This window comes from Mizuhopecten yessoensis, unplaced genomic scaffold (assembly GCF_002113885.1).
Source record: "Mizuhopecten yessoensis strain PY_sf001 unplaced genomic scaffold, ASM211388v2 scaffold4359, whole genome shotgun sequence".
NCBI classification, from domain to species: domain Eukaryota; kingdom Metazoa; phylum Mollusca; class Bivalvia; order Pectinida; family Pectinidae; genus Mizuhopecten; species Mizuhopecten yessoensis.
The window spans coordinates 923715-941789 of NW_018405506.1; the positions used below are offsets into that span (position 1 = coordinate 923715).

The window sequence follows — 18075 nt, forward strand, 5'->3', positions numbered from 1 at the left end:
GGGTAGTATTGGGTCATAGTCACGGCAATTCGGTGATGTTTTCGGCACCAAATCGCATATTTCCCGATAAAATATGGCAGATGGAAGTAAATAACGTCTACAAAGGTGATATTTCACAGTAATAAAGAAGTATTTGGTTCATAACTGGATCGTATGGGGTAGTATTTGGTAGTATTGGGTGGTTTTGGGTAGTATTGGGTGGTATTGGGTGGTATTGGGTAATTAGACGCGCCCCTCAAATGGGTAATTGTTACCCAAATATAGGATTATTACCCATACGGGCCGTTGTGCCCAACCTGTTACGCATGTACATAGTCTGTGTCATTTGACTGCTGTTAATGCAGGTATATGTGCAGAGGTAAAGTTTAAGGGTGGTGGGCAGGGGGTTGGATATTAACTGAAATGGGTTTTAATACCGAAATCAAATATATTACTGAGTGATAGTTCGAAAAACCAGTCAACTATACAGTCTTAATAATTATTGTCCAACCAACTCGAATAACATCTATATTAAAATTGATATGGGAATGGCATACTTTCCATACAGGAAAAGTAAGGGTTGGAAGCCGCTAAACATATATATAATAATATATATAGTTATCAATCATGTTTGATTACAAAAAATAACCTTGTCAGAATTTGGGTCCTGATCTGCAAAATGTTCCTCTAACCGCTTAAGTTCATCTTCTCTACTAGTGTCGATTTCTTCAATTGTTGCATTTATCCCATCTTTATTTTTCTTAGAAGTCGAAATCCATAAGGAAGGTTGAACAAGCCGTCTACTCTGGCGAGAAACAGCAAGTAAATTCCTAGCTCTCACGGCTGTCCTAAGGAAGGTCGCCATTTTCAAATGGCCTTCACATCAGAATCAATGTTGCCGTGAACACTCGTCGGTCAAACGTTTCTCAAGTCTACTGACAAACATTCGATGGATCCCGATGTTTTTATTTTCCCAGTGTGCAACAGTCTAAATGGCGGTAAATGTAAAAGAAAATAACCTACTTCTTGGACACAACGTACAATAACTCGATGTGCTGTACTAGACAATGCATACACAACGCATTTGCATCTTTTTACTGCCATAAGCTAGTTAGATATTTTGTTAAGTTGATGAATATGACCCATGAAGTACAGTAACTTATCTATGCATGTTATCAATTATGTTTACATTACAACGACTCTCAGTACCCGGTAGCATGACTGTATCGTTCGTGGTTTTCAGATTGTACTACTATATGGACTATGTACGGAATGAAATATAGATGACTTATTATAAAACATGTAAATGATGTTTATTCTGTTTAATGGCTTTAATCATCTTGCTTTCCTGTACAAAAGGGAGACAATTCTCTATAAATATAATGAAAACTCCAGTCGGTTAGACTAAATGCCAAAAACCGTGAGAAATTCTAAAGAACTAGTCACATATCACGGAAGGTCACTAATCGTTTTATCTCGGATAACATGGAAAGACAACCAGCTTCCAAACGTAGGAAAACTGAAGATGGTTACCAAGGGGAGATAACTGAGGAAGATGAGTGGGATGATGATGATTTTGACCTACAGCTAACTCAAGCAGAGCTAGAGCACATGGACACAATAGCATCACAGGCTATAACACAGCCGACAGGCATCAGTAATCAGGCCATGCAAGTTAAAATGCAACCAGTGGTTCGTGCTGACCCTGATCAAAGCCAATCAAGCTCTGGACACCGGAAATCTGCTAATCCTATATCACTGTCGTCGGGCAGTCATGGCTCTTTTGTTAAGCCACAGAATCTCTCCCGCAGCAATTCATCATCATCGTCACGGAATACGTCATCATCTTCTTCATTAAGGAATACTTCAAACTCTATGTCTTCTTACTCTTCGTCAAGTTCCTATCCTGTGACGCCAAAATCAGCTAGTAGTCACCCCAGCTCATCTAGCTTGAAATCTGGTGAGTATCAGCTTTTCTTACAGCTTAATGTATGAATGTGTGACCCAATGCAAGTTGGTATATACTTTTAAGTCTGGGTTGCAATTCCCCACACACACAACCCTCCCCCCAGGCTACAGATGTGAGGACTCCAAATTGTTTGCTACTTACAAGTTATATAGTCCTGCCCATACAGTACCTCTATATACCTAAGCTGAATATCTTACCTGGTAAATGTTTTAAAAGTTTATTGTAAATCTGTTCATGTTTCTTATATTTTGTTGTAGAATCCTCTTTAGAGATGTCTGTCGGCCAGATGGCAAGGAGACCAAGTACGTCAGGTGCTACCCAATCAGACTCCCAGAACCAGGAAGTTGGCACTGGAAGTGTCCGTGGGAATGTGGACAGACACAGAATGGATAATACAGACATTAGTGTACAGGTGAATTGTGTGAAAGTAAATCATCCAGTACTCTAGTCAATAAGTCTATGGCAATTTGAGATTGTGTAGACCTCACCAAATTTTCATACGAGTAGACCACAATGATTTATATTTCTAAAATATCAACTTCAAACTGACTCTTTCTCCCTCACTGAAACATACGACAGGAAGGCTACTCAATTTTGATTATGAAAAGTGGTGTAGCATGTGTGAATCCTATATTTTGGTACCCAGTAGTTTTGATACTTGAGAATTGGATGTTTCGGTACTTTTTTGTCAAGGTGAAAAATTCTAAAGAATCCTAAATGTGAAATCATCAATACACAGGACACAAAAAGCAAACAAAGTCGAAACGTTGGTGCAAGTGCCAAACATTGTGTTTAATACCGAAAAAACTGAATGTCCTCTACAAGCACCGAAACATTGTGGTACCAAACCGTCGTGAGACCCATGCTTCACCATATTTTATCATCATGATTGAGAAGCCATTTCGGTCCTACCATCAAGGGATGCCAAGAAGTTTGTTCCATCATGATCTTATCAACATATTCTTCACATTGCTATTGCTTCAATTTTGATGAAATTGACACTGGTGTCTTTCTTTTCCCTTTCTGTTGGGTTTAACCCCCTAATACTAATTAAAATATAACTCAACAATTAGAATTCACATTAGAATTAGAATTTACAATTATAATTCAAAAATTAGTTTAAATATTGTTTGACATCAATATTTACGAAACGTTTTTAACAAAGTTCCCTCCCCGATCCATCTAAGCACTTATATATGTAGTCTGTTGACTATACTTGATATGCCTAGATTCAATTGAACCCATTAAGTCTTGGTAAATTCAGGTAATGAACAAAACTAGAAAAAATAACACTTAAACACTTTATTCGAAATAATTTGGAAAATTTCGTCTATTTCCGGTTGATCAAATTGCATAGACATTAAGTCTATCAAACTGACATTTTGCATATAGACCAGCTGGTTTTCACATAGCCAATGCCTATTGGTCTACCATTACTTTCACACTCTGATACAGTCACCAGTATACAACAAAGGATACAAATACCACTATACACTGTGATAGTCAGGTAAAGTGTATAGATATATACTATTTTACATGTAGGATACTGGGATGATTAATTACATATTCTGGCAATTTCAAAATGGAACCTTTGGCAACAAGGATCTGGGGATTTTTTATATTTCACAAGGTGTACAGTCTACATAGACTATGAGATGTGCAATACTAGTTATACAGACTCAAGAACACAGAGTGTGCTCCCTTGGACTTTATAACAAGTGCATGACATTGTCTTCTGGTAAATATCATTTTGCATTGTGATTATTCATGCTAAATGTAATTTTTTGTTTTATATTTAGTTACAAGAAATAAAGAAAGAGTTATCAAACAAAGATGGAGAAATAAAGATACTACGAGATACCTTACAAAAGAAAGAAGGGGAGATAACTCAGGCCAAAAAGGAAAGAATGCAAACAATAGAACAGCAACGTAGAGAACAAAGTGAACGTGAGAAAAATCTCCAAGTCAGCTTGGACCGCCAAACCACTCAGCTGCAGTTTAAAGAGAGAGATATTGCAGAGCTCCATGAAAGGTGTCGGAGTCTGGAGTCGCGACAACAGCAAAATGAGGGCAGTAACATTGGTGGTAGTCCCAGAAAAGTTGTGGTTCTCCAACACAGTCCAACACCTAACAAAGACAGGTCTCCTGTTGGCAATGTTAACTTTCCAACAAAACGCAGTTTTATGGCTGATGACCGATCTCCTAAAGGGAAATCACGACTGTCGACGGTTCACAAAGAAGATAAGGAAAAGGGTACTAGAGATATTGGTAAGGTACTGACAAACCCTACCCTTATCTATTTGAGAGGTGGCCATGATATGATACGAGGACAGTGTTAATGCTAGCCTTTTAAAAAATGGGTCCCAAGAAGGCAATAACAGTGAAATATAGAGGAATGTAGGGCATTTAAGTTTTGCCTCTGTTTGACATGACATTGGCATCAAAATAACTACCTGACTATTTATCAAAGAGTAAGGATAGCTTGTTATGAAGATATAATATTCAACTGGATGCCATAATATATTCAACTGGATGCCATAATATAATGACAATGATATCAAAAATTATTACATCTTTAATTTCAAATTATCTGTTTGATACGACCTATATAATATGAAAATCCTTACGACCATGCAGAGTGACTTACATGTACTTTGACTTTATTGTGACTTACCTGTACATAGACTTACCTAATTATGACATATATATAATGGGACCTACCTGAATCATGACTTGTCCCCAGGTGTGCATGCACTGTGACTTACCTGTACTTTGACTTAAACTCACCTTGCACAAAGTGCCTGTGAGCTCATGGTATAGTGTGTTGTCTGTCGTCCATCAGCTTTTTAATAAACAACTTCTTCTTAAGCACTGCAGGACGTAGGATCATGATATTTGGCCAGTAGGTACCTGGATCAGAGTGCTATAAACTCTCCTCAAATAAATGGTCTTAATCTACCTGCAAGGTCACATAGGTCAAATAATGTAAAAACATTTAAACAACTTCTTTTAAATTACCAGGAGGCCCAGAGTAATGATACTTGGCCAGAATATACCTGGCATGGACTACTGTAAAATTTCCTCAAATAACTGACCTTGACCTACTTCCGAGGTCACATGATGTGTCAAATGTGTAAAAACTTGAAAAAACACATTCTGAATAACCAAGAGGTTTAGAGTAATGATATTTTGCCATTAGGTTTCTAGGTTTGAGTGCTCCATAGTGCAGCAGGATGGGGCTTAAAAAAGACAATCAGAGAAAATCTTTAAACTTCTCCTGTAGTTCAGATTAAGTGATTTCAATAATTTAATCTAGAACTTTCTTATGCCAAGAAGACTCAATATGTGGAAATATATTTGCAAAATTACTTTAATGAGAACATTTTATTTTGATTGCTTAAATATACAGGTGAGCGATACAGGCCCTCTGGGCATCTCGTTATTATTTATAAATATATATACCACCATAGGTAAATGCACTGTGACTATAAATACACACAATGTGACTTATTTATCTCCAGGTACCTATATACTGTAACTTAATTGAAATGTGACCTATAATTGTATATCTCCAGGTTCCTGTTCTGTGAAAAATTTGTGGTGTGATTTTATACTTAAAATAAGATCTATATATTCCAAGGTACTTGTACTGTGGGAGATCCCCCTACTGTGACCACCTCTGCCATCCCCACTTCAGTCACCAGGTGCTTACGGAGGAGACTGTTTTTGTCCACAGCTGATCACTCTAGAGGTAACCTAATGAGCTTGATGATGTGGCCAAATGCATGTTTTAGGGTTTTTCATAAGTTTCAAATTATCTAAGTGTATGCTAGTTCGTATACATGTACTACTAATTAAATGATAATCTTTTACTATCCATTGCTGTATCTGCTGATTCAATGTCTATAAATAGTACACACAATACAAAAAAATTGGCGTAGACAATATTTCCTCAGGATAGCTGGCACTCATTTGCAGTTTTATCCGGTAAAGCGAATGATTATAGGGCTTGGGGACAAAACAACCTCAACCTATTCTCAAACTTTCAAGTGCATTTAATACAGAATACCTCCATTATATGCAATTCCTTCATAATGGATATAAATTTACAGAGTGTATGATCTTCTATTGATTTGCTTGTATCTCACACAGTGAAGTTACTTGGGATGTAAACATGTTTTTTTCCTGAAGACTTTCCAATTCCGTCAGATGTTTATGATATTTTACAGGGCTGTTAACTGGATCCCAGCTTGTGTCCAGCCTGCTGGAGACATTTCCCTGTGGTGGAGGTGTAGACCAGGGTATTGTAGGACTGTTACACCCACACACAGGCAGCTGTGATCTACAACGCCTCCACTTCGACCGTGATAGCAGTAATAGCATGTTGTCCCCTCTGCCAAACAGACTGAGGTAATACCCTCCCTGGTGTAATGAACTTCCTCACTAACAAACAAACCAAGGTAATATTCTGATGTCATAACCCTCCCCAAATACCAAACAGATTGAAGTTAATTTCCCAGTGTCTTAAACCTCCTCACTTATAAGCAGACTGAAATGATGTTCTAGTATTTCATATTATATCTGTTTTATTTATCTTCAGGCCTTCTGACTCAAAAACCTCCCCCAAACAATTGATTTCTGTGGGATCCTCCGAACATCGCACGTTAGCACTCCAAGGCATACAGACTTTATTACACAACAAGCAATGTGAGGATATTTTCTCTGACAGAGTTAACTCGACCCGCAGGGTATTACCTTTTACCACTGGGGTGTTAATAAGTTTAGTACAGACTAATGCTGCCCCTAATAAAAGTGTGACCAAAGCTCCTGATCAGGCAGACTCATCTGACGACAGGCGTCCCAGTGACCAGGAAATTCCCATTGACCAGGGTGCTGTGTTGCTGCTGCCCTTGCTGGCTGACTATCTGGGACACTACCTGGACCTGTTGAGCTGTGCAGTAGAGGCCAGTCCTCCGAGTCCTTCATCCTCACGTGGCGGCAGCAGCAGCCTGGACAGCTCTGTAGAATCCCTGAGTAGTTCCTTGTCCCTCCTCCTCAGGGACTCCGCCCTCTTCGCCAACAATCTAGAGGCTCTAGCTCTTGCTGCTCTTTCCATCCTACACAAACTTGTGTCTTACTGTCCGAGTGTTCGGGCCATTTTGCTGGAATCACCAGAATCCCTCACCCATGAAAGTGCAAAGGATACTGCAACAGCACAAGTAAGTATGTTTCAGACAAAACCAGCAAAGGTAGGTAAGCTTTTGACTGTGTCTGGATGGGTACATTGATATTAGACTAGATCAGTACAGGTTCAACCACAGGCATTGAAACAGAAATGCTCATAGCACCGTAACTAATATAAACTTGTCAACACAAAAAATCAGATTTGATATAAATCTTAAGCTGAAAGAAACAACAGAGCTAGGTTACAGTATCAGTATTAATACTGCGATACAGGACCAATTCTCACCATTGGTACTTTCACACATAAAGGTACTGATCACTCTAACTTTATGATTGTATTGAAACTGTCACACCTCAGTGACTAAACTGTTGCACATGAGTGACTGGACTGTCACAACTCAGTGACTAAACTGTCACACCTCAGTGACGAAACTGTCACACCTCAGTGACTAGACTGTTACACCTCAGTGACGAAACTGTCATACCTGAGTGACTAGACTGTTACACCTCAGTGACGAAACTGTCACACCTGAGTGTCAAATCATTATGTTACCTCATTCATACATATGAACTTATACATTTTCAGGTAACTGATCAGGATGGGTCTGGAGATAAAAGCAACACCCACGAACCTTGTGTTTCCTCCTCTGGATCATGTTCAAATTCCCAAGGGTCAGACATACACAAATATGTTGAAGATGTCTACATATTGAGAAAAATCTTCAGCCTAGCCAACCCAGGGCAGGAGGTAAGTGGCTTTCTTTCAATTCAGATGTCTGTTTACTGAGAAATGTATGCAGCCTGACTTTATGAGGCATAATGGTAAGTGGCCACATTCATACACTGAGGAATTACTGCAGACCACCTAGCACAAGACTGAGGAAATCTTGAAGACTCCAATCCATGGCAGGGGGGACGTAATTTGTGACACTAATCATTTTAGCCCAATTAGTGATCAATTCATTCATTAGGTGGTTGGCTGATCAACTTGTCTTTTGTCTGTGCTCTGTCGTCCAATTGTCGTCTGTTCGACCATCCTTAAAAAAATCTTAGATTTTGTAAGTCAAAATTTGTTATCACTACTTTTCAAGAAGTGCTTGACAGATTGTACACAAATTTCATATAAAGGTTCCCTTTGGTCCATATTTAGGCTTGTCACTGTGTCTTTTCTGGACTGTTCAGATAAAAAAAAAAAGATGGCCATTAGGCAGCCATTTTGGATTTTGACAGATCAAATTTGTTATTACTAATTCTAAAAACATCTGGAAAAAAACCCAGTCTTACCAGAACTTATGAAGATGGTACATAAATGGTAGGGGCCAAGAACACCCCCCCCCCCCCCCCCCCCCCCCCCCCCCCCCCCCCCCCCCCCCCCCCCCCCCCCCCCCCCCCCCCCCCCCCCCCCCCCCCCCCCCCCCCCCCCCCCCCCCCCCCCCCCCCCCCCCCCCCCCCCCCCNTATCTCTGGTATATATATATACAATGTATAGTTTGCAGACTGACCAAACAGGGCAGGAGCTTGACATAAGTCATTACTCCTATAAACTTTAGAAAGTCTGGAGACTGACCAACTGAGATCAGGTGGTGAGCAGTCACTATCTTATACTGGTAAAAGTCTGCAGACTAACAAACTGAGATCAAGTGATGAGCAGTCACTATCTTATACTGGTAAAAGTCTGCAGACTGACCAACTGAGATCAGGTGGTGAGTAGTCACTATCTTATACTGGTAAAAGTCTGCAGACTAACAAACTGAGATCAGGAGGTAAGTAGTCACTATCTTATACTGGTAAAAGTCTGCAGACTGACCAACTGAGATCAGGTGGTGAGTAGTCACTATCTTATACTGGTAAAAGTCTGCAGACTGACTAACTGAGATCAGGATGTAAGTAGTCACTATTTTTTTTACTGGTAAAAGTCTGCAGACTGACCAACTGAGATCAGGTAGTGAACAGTCACTATCTTATACTGGTAAAAGTCTGCAGACTGACTAACAGAGATCAGGCGGTGAGCAGTAACTATCTTATACTGCTAAAAAACTGCAGACTGACCAACTGCGATCAGGTGGTGAGCAGTAACTATCTTATACTGGTAAAAGCCTGCAGACTGACCAACTGCGATCAGGTGGTGAGCAGTAACTATCTTATACTGGAAAAAGTCTGCAGACTGACTAACTGAGATCAGGAGGTAAGTAGTCACTATCTTATCCTGGTAAAAGTCTGCAGACTGACCAACTGAGATCAGGTGGTGAGCAATAACTATCTTATACTGCTAAAAGACTGCAGACTGACCAACTGAGATGAGGTGGTAAGCAGTCACTATCTTATACTGGTAAAAGTCTGCAGACTGACCAACTGAGAGCAGGTGGTGAGCAATAACTATCTTATACTGCTAAAAGTCTGCAGACTGACCAACTGAGATGAGGTGGTAAGCAGTCACTATCTTATACTGGTAAAAGTCTGCAGACTGACCCACTGAGATCAGGTGGTAAGCAGTCACTATCTTATACTGGTAAAAGTCTGCAGACTGACCAACTGAGATCAGGTGGTGAGCAATAACTATCTTATACTGGTAAAAGTATGCAGACTGACCAACTGTGACCTAGCTATAGAGTAAAGTGGAAATTGAAAATAGACTATTGGTGTTGTAACAATTGTAACACAAGCTTCTATGAAATGACAAATATGATTATTTTAAGATATGATTAATATTTTTACTGATCCATTGTATATAGATGAAATATTTAAGATGAAAATAGCAAAAGAGTGTATCATTAGCCTTGGGTTTTGAAATGTATTTCTATTAAATGCTTTTATGTGTCTCGGGCAAGATTTACCAGGTAATTATTAAATCTGTAAATAATTTTTATCCTTCGGTATTTAAGGCACACAGATACAGCGTCCACGTGGTAGAACGAGCCTTAGATATTCTAACAGTGCTAGCCACACACCTGGTGGAGGACCAGGTCCCACAGTAAGTTTTGTTATTTAAACTATCACTTAGAAATCTATATACAGTACTGGTTATTGGTATATAGCTTACATGGAAAATAAGTGACTATAATTAACATTTAAAACTTCCAACTTGTCTGTCAGAGTTGAAAAACTATCATTCCTCGTTGGTAATATCATAATGGTTTAGGAATATACTGAGGGAACTAGATGTTCGCACTTCCTCAGCTGTAATCGGTCTTCTGAGTTCTGTCCTAAATTAAATGACCACCTGAGATGTATCTTTTCACTTTGAGTTATCAAATAATATAAGCAGGTGCTCTTGGGATGTCAGAGCATCACAAAAATGACGTACAACAAATGTACAAATCTCTGTTATGACCTCTTACCTCAATTGTTGAATCATCTCCAATGCTGATATATCTGGAGTTTAATTCAAAATTTAGTGGGAAGGTACATCTGGGGATGTCAAAGTGTTGCATACAAAATAAATAGGTCAACGTAAACTGTATTTCACCTGTAACTCTAGTGAATAAAACCTATTGTCTCGGGTCATAAGGTCACTTTAACAATCATTGCAAATCTTTACTACATATCGTAAAAGTTTGCTGCGGTTTAAATTTTGCCCTTCTTGTCCTTGGTAATGATGGCTAGTAAATATCAGCACATAGAAAAGGCATACATAGCAGATTCTATTGTAAATGTGAATTTAACATTTGTACATTTATGTATTATATTTTATTTTCTGTTGCAGATTACTGCCAGTTCTTCATAACAGTGTGTTAGCTAATTGTTTAGATTGTGAAAATGATCGGTCGGTGGTAGTGCGAGGATTAACATTGCTAACTGCACTGGTCAAGTTTAACTCCTTTGTGTCGAGCCTGTATGTGGGGCCTGATGGCTGTCTGCTGTGTCTTTTATACAATGTATGTAGTGGGCCTATGGATAAGGTCTCTACAGAATATTGTCTGCAGGCTAGTTCACAGGTGAGCATGTTTTATTCTGTAGTTTTAATTATGTCCCCCCTTCAAAGGAAAAGAAGAAATAAATGTATACAGACATGTCCACAGTTTATATATATATATATCAGTTATGATTCATGAATATTTTTATGAACTAGTCATAATATAGAGATATCAGGTAATTGTTTTTCGAACATTTTATGTAAAGAATTTTTAAATGTGTTAATAAATATGTTCATGTTTCCAGTTCTTCCATTGTCTTAACAACATCATCAGTGTTCACAAAGGAGGTGCAGTTCTTCTTCTAAAGAGTGATTGTCGGTGCAGTGTACAGGTCAGTGTAGTGTTTGAACATTCGCAGTCTGTCACCGGTGAAATCAATGTTCGCACCATGTTAATTTCAGCCTCCTCAATGTAATAGCTATAATAGGTTTCGCTCGTTGTCATGATATATTCTTTATTCCCCCTTATTGCAGAGGAGGGGGGGGGGGTAAAGTGTGGCGAACTTTTCCCCGTATATAGTATGAACGTATGTAAAAGTTCGGTCATTGATTTGCTTGACAGGTAATAAGGACAGTTGTTGTGGTACTGCGCCGTCTCCTTGTGTTGTATGAGGAGGGAGAGAAAGAGGGATGTGAGGGTCAGGACAATGTGCTGGTACTACTGAGACAAGGACTGCTACTACTACACTCACTGTACCAGAGGGATGAGCACTTTGTCGACCACCACTACCTTGTGGAACACCAGTATGTGCGGCTCATCATAGGACTCACCAATGTCTTCAAACATCTCACTGCCAACCATTCCCCTGAATGTGAGTAGTTCAGAGTATTAACTGTCTTGTGTTACACTAATTTCAGGCATATTTTCATTTTTTTAGGGTGTAACCTCAAAACTATTTTAGCTCTCCTATTCGAAGAATAGGGTTGAGTTTAAGTTTTTAGGCAAGTTTTTTTGTGCAGTGTAGAATCAGTCACCACCATCAATACGCTGTTGACTATTTCACGTTGGCTGGTAATCTTTTCTTACATGTTAAGGTACAGCAAAACATTGTTATATTGCCATCATTTTTCAAAGAATTGTTGGCATTATAAAGGGGTTTGGCGATTAATTGAGGGAAACGTATAAGGAATTAAGAGAATTAAGGGACCTGAAAATATGTTGGCGGTAAGTGAGGTGGCAAATGAAATGACAGGCATTATATCAAGGTTTTGCTGTACAATTGTTTCTATTAATATTTGCTATCTTACATCTTATATCACCAATCGGCGAGCAATGCTGTTCTCCAACAGCTCTTGTTAATAAAAGTAGGTCAAAGATATCAAATACAGATGACATTGACCCAATTTACACCACAGGTCTCTCAAATGCTAGACAGGGTGGCATGATACTATTTCATTTATACCCTATATTCATTTTTCATAAGTGAAAAAAAAACATATCAAAAAATTAATTTGTTTTTTTCTCTTTTTTTCTTCAGTAAGTGCCTTAGGAGAATTGTGGGACTTTGATGAAGATTATAATGAATTATCCCAGGAAAGTGAAGGTGATGAGGACGATATTCAACAGATGGACATATCCTGACACTCCATCACATATTACTGTGTATGATTGTATCACTATAAAAGTTGTATCAACAAATTGAGACAAATCCTGACACACCATCACATGTCAACAAAGGGAGACAAATCCTGACACACCATCACATGTCAACACACAGAGACAAATTCTGATGCATTCTCACACAATTCACCATCATCAGAGAGATAAAGCCCTTCAACAGAAACAGACTTACCTGGTATACAACACCACACGAACAAGCCCTCAAAGAGACGGATCAATATCTATATCTGTTTCAATCTCATTTTCAAATATTTATGTCAAGTTTTGTGCATATTAAAAGAGTGTTATTTTTATAACTGTGTAAAAGGAACATTAATACTGCTAAACTGCTTATAGCAAGTGTTAAAATATATATGAAATTGTGAGATTTATTTTTCTGACACTCTTAACAAATATGTACAAAAAAAACACTTAGTAATCTACGTTATATCTAATAATACTTGCTTTATTTATTAATCTGTAAGTCTGTGTGCTTCAGGTCTTTCTGTACATGGAGTTATTTTAGGAGTGAGGGTAAATTAAAATTCTGCATAAATAGGCAAAACCATAGATATATGGTCAACTGATGTTTCAAATTGCCTGGATATATTCCACAAGGGCTTTAGCTTGATTGAAATATATTCATTGGTGTAGTACATGAGTGCAATCTGAGGCATGAGATAAACGATTACAATATTGGTTATATTACATACTTACAATTGTTTTTGACATGAATACTATATTTTCTGCAAAACACTACTCCTCATCACCATGTGTAAATGTTCAATTTGGTCGTGGAAGTCTTGAACTAAACCACCATGGCAGACAAAATGATGTTGCGGGTGAAATAATAGACATCACATTTCCATATAAACGTAAATTAAATTCAGAACCATTATTGTTTCATTTCATTGATTTGATCAGTGGATAACAGCTATTGAGTTCCAGCTAGAAAAAGGCTGATCTGGCTACTGTAGGGTAATACAATATCATGTATGATTACTGTGTTAAATACAGGACCTTCAGTTGCATGGCCTGCAAACTTGCTGTATCACTGCAGTAAGATTCACGTGTATTAAAAGTGATTCCGTTTATACTGCAACACATTTTTACTGCAGTATAATATGTTTGTGTGATATGAGAGGAACTACAGAAATTGTTAAATTTTTGCATCGTAAAGATTTGATAATAATTTCAAGTCTGAATATGTGCTGTTAAGATTAATTGCATAAACTAATCATGAAAATGAATTTAATTTAATTCTGTTATGTTTTATTAAATGTAAATTAAATTCATTTGAATAATGTAATGTTTTAATACATGTATATTGAATAAAGATACAATTTACTGTAGGTGTTTTTCATAATATTTTATCATGATAAACAAAATTATAAAAATCAAATCTTTGTATCGTTCTGCTTCATTGATGTGTTGCATCCACAGGAACAAACCAAAGATCACAGTTTGATCAGAAATGGCCATGAATATGCACGATACTCAATACATGCTGGCAAACATTAGCAGAATCCTCCCTCCCCCTCCTCCCCCCACCCCCTTCCAATATCATAAAGACATCTCGCCTGTGATATTAATCAGATGCCTATAATCAAAACCTGGTTTGTCACTTGGGTGAGTGACATTCTGCCTAATCGATAGATATCATGGCAAGAGAGTAAAACAGATACATACCGTAGTATGTACCCTTCAAAATAGCGAAGATCATTGCCTATTGATGAGGTTGAACCAGACCATATTCACACGTTGACCAATATCATCATATAGAAACTTTTTTCGAGACTTGAGTACATTGTGACGAGGAAGGCTCAGATGGGATTAAATGAATCATATGAGGAAAATTGAATGTGCAAGACATCCTAATTATAGCTGTCTCTCAGGAAGACTGCTAAGATTTACATCAAGTTCCTATACAAACAACCAATGCCCTCTTAATTTCACCTAGGGTCATATCGATGCAGTTTTGGGGACAGAATAAGACATAATAATAATTATAAAGTTGTATTTCTATGGTCTTGTGAGTTGACTAACGCATTTTGCTTTATAGCAGACATTGAACAATAAAGCAGTTTCCAGACATGTGATGACATAACCTAGACCAATATCAAACCCAACTGGATTACAGTGAGGCTAAGACCAGTACAAGATATCTTCATACCTGAGCAACCCAAAGCATGTAATTGATCTATCACAAAAAAGTCATGAACACATACCAGTGGATTTTTTACAACATTTTTCATATAATTGATATTCCATTAACTTTAAGAATTTTAGAAAATACTGCTCTTTTAACTTGTAAATATATTATATAGTGCCAAATAATAGTGAAACATCATCATGAAAGATTTGATAAACACTACTGGAAAGGTAATAGCATACAATGTATTTAATTCATTCACCCCTGAAGACACATTTGAACTCTTCGATCCAATTCAAAGGTTGGAATAGTTCATTATAAAATTTCAGAGGTGAATGAGTCAACATTTAATCCTGAGATAGTTTAAATAATCTTATCATATTCCGTGGTGGATTTATATTGACATTTTTATTGCCAAAGTTCTAAACAGCAATTAAAACAACGAAAATTAAAATGACAGAATTTGTAGTGCTTTATTTGTGTCTTCCACTGCTAAATAACAGCAGGGCTGGAGTACCATGGCCTTTGTGGCTATCAAACAGCTATCTGTGATAGGGCTTATGAAAATTTGAGACATTGCATCCCTTGGTGAACTATGTTATCAATGATTTAATTGATATGCCAGCCCCTCTTCCATGAAAATCATTATATTCTCTCTGTACTCACACACCTTGGCACCAACAGGTAGATCTGAGAAATGGAGTTTAGGAATCTACATTATCCACAGAAAGACAGTTGGAAATTGTAGTGATTTTGGTGCTAAATATAGGCAGAATATCAGACTCTACATTTTAAAACTACAGCTTCTGTGAACGGATATATAACCTGAATAGTTAGATCTAGAGCATCCTTGTGAAAACTGACTCAATTAGGTATAAACAGTGGTTTCCTTGGGGTAGAGGGGCGGGTGCCCAATAGGGGGAAATAGAGGTAAATCTTTAAATCTTCTGTATGAATGGAGCATCATTGGGTAAAGCAGTCTCAATTTTGTATAAACAGAGGTAGCCCCCCCCCCCCCCCCCCCCCCCCTCAGGAGAAGAGGGGTGGGGTTAATTGGGGCAACAAAAGAGAAGAAGAAAAAAGAAAAAGAAACACTTTTCTTTTCGTACAGATGTAACCCTGCCCCCCAAATGGCAGAAGGATGGAGCCCAATGGTAGAAGTTATATTTCTGGTTGAGATCCCAACCTTAAATCCATATATACCCTCACTCAAAAAATAAGTAGAGAATTACATTAAAGCTGCCAGAATTTGATCTGGGGTGTGGTTCCACCCCAGGAGTGGGTTCTGGGTCAAAGTCTGGAAACGGTTGGGATCCCAACGTACCCTATTACCATTAACACAATTGCTAGTCATGAAGAGACATTGACGTACATGCTACCAGGAATTGTTCAGGGGTCCAGCCCCACCCCTGATGACTAACTATCTGGGTCATATCATGGAAATGTTTGAGATCACCATTCCATAACCATATACCGGGTATACAATCGCTAGACATGAAACGACCAGACAGTGCCACAATGACAGGCACAACAGGGACTATTCCTATCCTTGCGATCTTATTTGTAATACAATTTTAATCGGGTTGGTCAGGTGGCACAGTGGATAGAGCACTTGCTGGTTAATCCTCCAATATTAAGACCCCGCACGCTAACTTCTGGACCAACAAGACTGATTAATGTAAGTTGAAATAACTTGATTCATAATTGAAATAAAACATATTTATATTATTTAATGAGAATATTTAGACATGCTGTGAGATACAGGCACTTGTTCTTTTAAGTTTCTTAAAGCATGTTGGTTTTCTTTTCAGAAAAAAATATCAAAGCTATAGTCACACCGATTTTTTCCCCGATGCTTAGTTATTTTTTTTTGTCAGTGTTACGGGAATAAAGCAGGAACGAACGATAACTCGGTAGGCCATCGGCTCAATTAAAGGGAGTACAAGGACCGTAACTCTGCGTGGAGATTATTCGTGATCATCGGCTTTGAAAAGCATTGGGCCTACATGGAAGCTCTTCTCTTCTCCGAAGTTCAGGTTAAACACCCTTCCCCAATACAACGTATAGGTCTTTGGTACCACTAATTTACTATAACGTAAAGTGTGTTAAACTACATAAAATAATTGTGTATAGTGCAAGCGCGGTAGCACGATTTACCCAAAAAGACCCCAAAACACCCAAAAAGACCCCAAAACACCCAAAAAGACCCAAAAAACCCACAAAAAACCCCACAAAACACCCCAAAACACAAAAAAAAAAACCACAAACAAATGAAAAATGTTCAGATATTTTTATGTCTGCTTCCTGTCATTATGTAACATAATGATGTTTCCCGTTAATTGAATAGTTATAGCGACGCGAGTAATATTAACAATATACGTATTTGAGTTACTTCCCCTGCAACAAGTTTACCGTTTGCCAATTCACAAAAGTTTTATCGATAAATGGTATTTATTCTCACTCTTTCCACATTATTTGACATAGGTAGCCTATGTTTATTTTGTATTTTTGACAAGTGCTTTGTTCTTAAGAGGATACTGTTTGAAGTGTTAAATTCGTACTTTTTTTAACAGTCTGATTATTTCAATCTATTTTGCGTTTTTCGAGTGAATCATTTGGGTGCTTTTTTTTTAAAAGTTATTGGCCCTAAAAAGGGCCGTTTTATGATACGTATTTCCTCTTAATGCTTCTGTGTGGAGGCGATGATTCTTCGGATTCTGGACATATACTTCTTTATTCCTGTATTAACGGTGATCAGTTCACTGGTTTGAAGATGGACCAGGTCTTGTAGATAGTCAGTCGGGTACTTAATGTCTTTGAACTGTACGAAGTGCTTTCCAAATTTCTTGTGGAGAAGTTGGTTTATACGTATCCGTTGACATTCATACGCCTCTTTTGTCAGACCAGGAACTTTACTGAAGTTTCCCCTTGTGATGATTTCGGCCACCCATACCTTCTTCATTCCAGCATTATTGAATGTAAAAACCAACTCGACAATTCTTTCAAAAATCTCCCTTGGTGTAGATGTGGGTGAGATGTCATTACCTCCGACGTGGAGGAATGCAAATTCTGCACCTGTTGCTATGGCTTGCCTAACAAATCGCTGGTCCATCCTGTCTGTCCTCAAACCACCCCTGCCAAAGAATACAGTATTCACGCCAGAAATACATAGGTCTCCATCACAATGGCGCCGAAGTCTTTCAATGTAGCTGCTACCATATAGAATCAAAGTAGGCATGGTTGTTTGATTGTAATTATTACTTTTGTTTTTAAAAAAAA

General features: G+C 38.1%; 3 protein-coding genes across 3 annotated transcripts in view; 1 reads left to right on the forward strand and 2 right to left on the reverse strand.

Moving 5' to 3' along the window:
* LOC110448860 (NADH dehydrogenase [ubiquinone] 1 beta subcomplex subunit 11, mitochondrial-like) overlaps positions 1 to 892 on the reverse strand; it is an 8140-nt gene extending 7248 nt beyond the window's left edge. Inside the window, exon 1 of the mRNA XM_021495333.1 lies at positions 629 to 892. Within this exon, the coding sequence (XP_021351008.1) occupies positions 629 to 844 (216 nt within the window). The 5' untranslated portion in view covers positions 845 to 892. The remainder of the gene's footprint in view (positions 1 to 628) is intronic.
* A 74-nt stretch (positions 893 to 966) lies between these two features.
* Positions 967 to 13899, forward strand: LOC110448833 (ATR-interacting protein-like). Its single transcript, XM_021495288.1, has 12 exons — positions 967 to 1939; positions 2206 to 2360; positions 3748 to 4216; positions 5589 to 5699; positions 6178 to 6358; positions 6549 to 7167; positions 7719 to 7880; positions 10014 to 10102; positions 10835 to 11066; positions 11290 to 11376; positions 11607 to 11856; positions 12523 to 13899. The coding sequence occupies exons 1-12, from the start codon at positions 1465 to 1467 to the stop codon at positions 12624 to 12626; spliced, it is 2934 nt and encodes a 977-aa protein (XP_021350963.1). The 5' UTR covers positions 967 to 1464; the 3' UTR covers positions 12627 to 13899.
* A 3420-nt stretch (positions 13900 to 17319) lies between these two features.
* Positions 17320 to 18052, reverse strand: LOC110448818. The gene is made up of 2 exons (XM_021495263.1): positions 17648 to 18052; positions 17320 to 17578 (listed from the first exon to the last, which is right to left on the reverse strand). Exons 1-2 carry the CDS (start codon positions 18032 to 18034, stop codon positions 17477 to 17479), a joined length of 489 nt encoding a protein of 162 aa, XP_021350938.1. The 5' UTR covers positions 18035 to 18052; the 3' UTR covers positions 17320 to 17476.
* Positions 18053 to 18075: the final 23 nt, after the last annotated feature.